Source organism: Thunnus albacares, chromosome 7 (assembly GCF_914725855.1).
Source record: "Thunnus albacares chromosome 7, fThuAlb1.1, whole genome shotgun sequence".
NCBI classification, from domain to species: Eukaryota; Metazoa; Chordata; class Actinopteri; order Scombriformes; family Scombridae; genus Thunnus; species Thunnus albacares.
The window spans coordinates 35434328-35439009 of NC_058112.1; the positions used below are offsets into that span (position 1 = coordinate 35434328).

The window sequence follows — 4682 nt, forward strand, 5'->3', positions numbered from 1 at the left end:
GCTCCTTCGTGGTGAGTTTGTTCCCGGGCTTCAGGTTGAGATAAAGTCGCTTTAAACTGCAGCTTGAACGTTTGTCAGAGAAGAAGAAAACATTAGAAATATGTATAAAGACATAAAGATATTAAAAAGTTAAAATAAAAAAGTTCCACGTGAGCGCAAAGTTTCAGTTCATCTGAACATTTAGTTCAGTTAATTATCCTGAAATAATTATTTTACATTATAATAATGATGATATGAAATATTCATAATTATATTCAATTATAACGATGATAATGATTATTATATTAAATGATAATAATTATGATTATAAACTGGAAAACAAGACTTTACAGTTTACCTTTAAATAAATAAATCACTGTTTTTATTTTATCTATTTCTGATTTTTGTTTCTTCTGAATTTTAAAAATCTTTCCAGGATAAAAGTTCAGTTTTTTATTATTTATTGAAGAATGATCAGAAATCAATTTATTCCAACAGAAGCTGCAATAATCCTGTTTGTGTGTAAATGAACTGAGATGATTGTTGTTATTCTGGATTATATAATTATTTGTAATCTGGTTAATCTGGATTATTATTTGGATGCAAACAGTTTGTTTTCTTACTTTAACCTTACTTTAACCTTAATTTAACGCAGCGAGTCTCATTAAGATTAGAAATCTTTTCAGGGCAGAGCTGCCAAGAAAGCAGCTTCACACACACGCGCGCACGCACACACACACGCATGCACACATACACACACAAACACACACACACACACACACGTATGTGGATTCAGGGGAAACACATGTGAACCGTCTCTGTGTGCTTCCTGGTCCAGAGTCCCGCCTATGACCCGTCCTCCGGATCCTTGGACTACCACCCGTTCGGGGCCCTGGGGCCCTACCCGTACGGGGACCCCGCCTACAGGAAGAACGCCACGCGGGACGCCACGGCGACGCTGAAGGCCTGGCTGCAGGAGCACCGGAAGAACCCGTATCCCACCAAGGGCGAGAAGATCATGCTCGCCATCATCACCAAGATGACGCTCACGCAGGTCTCCACCTGGTTCGCGAACGCGCGCCGCCGCCTGAAGAAGGAGAACAAGATGACCTGGACGCCCCGGAACCGGAGCGAGGACGAGGAGGACGACAACATCGACCTGGAGAGGAACGACGAGGAAGAAGAGCCGATGAAGAGTAACGAGATGAAGGACGAGGCCGGTGAGTTTAGAATTATTACAACTATTGATTATTTTCATCATCGATTCATCTGATTATCATTAATCTATAAATGTCAGAAAATAATGACAAATGAATATATTATTATTATTATTATTATTATTATTATTATTATTATTATTATTATTATTATCAATTTTTATTTTAAACATAAAAAATAAAAAATATAAAAACATAAAATGAAATAAACAATAAACAATAAACAATAAACAAACTCAATAAACAAATTAAATATCAGGTTTCATCCATAAACTCAAATATACAATTTATAAACAATTAACCCAGTTTAATGTATCAACTAAATATAATAAGTAAAGATACGTTTATAAATTAATAAATATAATCAATAAATATCGTGAAATCAGCTTAAAAATATTTAAAACAATAAATTGATGATTAACATGATAATTTTCTGCAGATTGATTAATCAGTTAATAGCTGCAGCTGTGTGTGTGTTTACATGTTCTTCATCTGATCTGTTGTGATCTGATTGATCTGATTGATCTGATTGATCTGCTCTCCAGCTGGCCGGCGTTCATCTTCGGGGTTAAACGTGTGCGAGCTGATCTTCAGAGAGGACGCCACTGATCCGGACTTTAAAGACTGCGGGGACAGGAGGGGCCCCGCCTCCTCAGGGGCCCGTCCTCAGAGCGCTTCAGACGCGGACCGCCCGGCGTCGAAGGAGCACGCCGGCGCCGACCGGGGGCCGACCGCGGCCCCTAAACCCAAACTGTGGTCGCTCGCTGAGATCGCCACGTCGTCGGACAGAAACAGATCCTGCGGTGACTCGTCACAGAGCCCGGGGCCCGGGGCCCCGCCCCCCGCCTCCACACCCCGGACCCCTTTCCCCCACGGCGCCGCCCTGCCCCGACATCTTTACTACACCGCCCCCTTCGTCCCCGGATACTCCGGCTTCGGCCCTCTGGGGCCCCTGCACGGCGGCCCCGGCACGGCGACGCATTTAAACGGATTACATCAGACTCTGCTGCAGAGAGCCGAGGCGGCGGCGGCAGCGGCGGCGGCGACCACAGACTGCAGACGTAGTCACAGCCAGCTGGAGCTGCAGGAGCTGCAGAGAGGCACCGCCAACATTTAGACGCTATTTATTGATCCACTATTTATTGATCCACTCGCACTCAGAAACAAACATTCAGACGTTTTCTATGTTGATAAGATGAAAAACTTTCTACACATCAAACATCATTAAAATAGTTTTATTACGACGCAACTGACCAGCTTCCATCTTTACCGCCATGATGCTCCTGCAGCCTCACATGAATCTGCTTCGTTTAGAGCTGAAACAGTCAATCAATCAGTTATCAATAAAACAGTTTTATATCTTTATAAATATTTCTGTTGGTCAGATGCTGGAAAACTGTGAAAATAATCTTCAGCTGCAGCTGAGTCTGATTATTCTTTTGTGTTTTATTTTTAAATGAGCATCAATAATGTTTGTTTATTGTTCTGGAAGTTCAGCTTGTTGCAGAAGAATCAGACGCTGTGATGTCAGCGACGGCGTCCAGGCCAGCAGGTCGTTCACGTCTTCTTCTCTGAGGAATAAATTTCAGATCTGGTCGCTTCTTTTCTGAAGCGGCGGATTCGATCCTGATCCACCTGCAGTCATGAGGAAGAGGAGGAGGAGGATGCTTCATCTGTGAGCAGGCTGCTCAGACCTGCAGAGAAAACTCGACATGTTTACATGTTTACATGTTTACATGTTTACTCGTTTCTTTGCAGATTTAAAACATGAGATGACATCATTAAATGCAGCTGTTTAATCCACCTGCAGAATTTCAGCTTCTCAGGAAGTCTGGGAAGAAAAAAACACTTTTGGCTCAATAACAAAGTTTTATTTAATAGTTTAAAGTTTTATAGAATTTTGACCTTAAAAGGCTCTAAAAGCACATAAATCCCCCCAAAATATAAAATATATGTGGTTTTAAAATATCCAGTTTAGAAGATTTCCATGTTCACGAGTCTGACAGGAGACGTTTTATTTATGAAACGTTTCCTTTGCTGCGTTTATCTGCAGCTGCAACACGTCGGGAAGGAAAACTGCAACTTTCAGCTCAATAACACAAAGAGACAGAAAGTGAATAATAAGTTAATGTATCACTCGTCGTCGGTCTGAAAGGAGACGATTTATGATCATATTTATTTTATACTTTTACTGCTCAGTAAAAGTTTGAATTTTACTTGTAATAGAGTATTTTTCCAGTGTGGTGTTACTGCTGATAGAACAACATGTAAGAACATCTGAGGACTGAATCAGACTTTATCAGGACAGTCAGTTATTGACGAGGTATTGATGATTAGATTAAACCAGATGTCTTAAACAGAGTTCCTGATAGATGTTCATCCAGCAAAGCCGATATTTCACTTTGTAAACTGTGTGTGTGTGTGATTGGAGATATTGATAAATAATTATTGAGTAACCCTGACACTGACTGGAGGAAACAGAAGTTATTGATTAGTTTAAATGAAGCTCAGCATTGTGAACAATGATTCACACAAAACAAAACTGTGTTTGTGTTATAAAGTGATGAAATATAATAATAATAATAATATATTTATAGACAAGCAGCAGGACTCGTCATTATATATTTTCTTTATGATGTTTTTAACACATAAACACAAACATGAACACGCAGCAGCCACTAAACTATCAGATGATTTATATCAGACGTTCCTCCTGCTGACTCGTCCTCTATCAGCTGTTCTCAACAACCGCTGGATGGATCACTGTGACGTCTGTTTCTCACATTCACGTTCCCCTCAGGATGAAATGTAATAACATCGTTCATAATAATAATAAACTGTAATAACTTTGATGCTGTGACTTTTCCTGCAGCGCCGCCATCTGGTTGGTTTAAATACCTGCAGAACTAATGACATCATCAGCCTCAGCTGCACTTTGTGTTTACTTATAATGAGCCAATGTTAGCATGCTAACATGGTAAACAATATACCTGCTAATCATTAGCATATTATCATTGTGAGGATGTTAGCATAGCCTAACAAAGCGTCTTTTTATTACTGATATTATCCTCTTAATATCTTCTTTTTATTATTTCTTTCTAATAAACTTTTCCAAAAACATTTTTAAGTTGTATTTATATTTTTATACATATTTATATAATATACTGTATGTATTATGTAATAATGATAATTATTGTATGTTTGTTTATTTATTATATATATGTACTGTCTGTTCAGGGACTGCAGATGAAAGATATTTTGGTGCATTTATGGCAGTGTTGCTAATGTGCTCTGTCCCTGTTAAATATATAATAAATGAATCAAACAGCTTCCAGCTGCGTGTTTACAGCCGGTTAAATGCTGTCAGACGATGTGGAGCGTGTTACCGAGGCGCTGGCAGATGTCGCGTTGTGATGCCACTCAACCCTCCTGCCATGCAGCTCCTGCCCTCTCCTCCTGCTTCAGCCCAGGATCAGCCACAGCAGC

The 4682-nt window shown here is 39.9% G+C and overlaps 1 protein-coding gene across 1 annotated transcript; it reads left to right on the plus strand.

Annotated features, from left to right (window-relative positions):
- Positions 1-802: 802 nt before the first annotated feature.
- Positions 803-3743, plus strand: LOC122986306 (iroquois-class homeodomain protein IRX-5-like; the record flags this gene model as incomplete). The annotated part of the gene is made up of 2 exons (XM_044357510.1): positions 803-1199; positions 1742-3743. Coding segments are annotated over 2 exons (969 nt in total), but the record flags the coding sequence as incomplete, so codon positions are not given.
- Between the last annotated feature and the right edge of the window lie 939 nt (positions 3744-4682).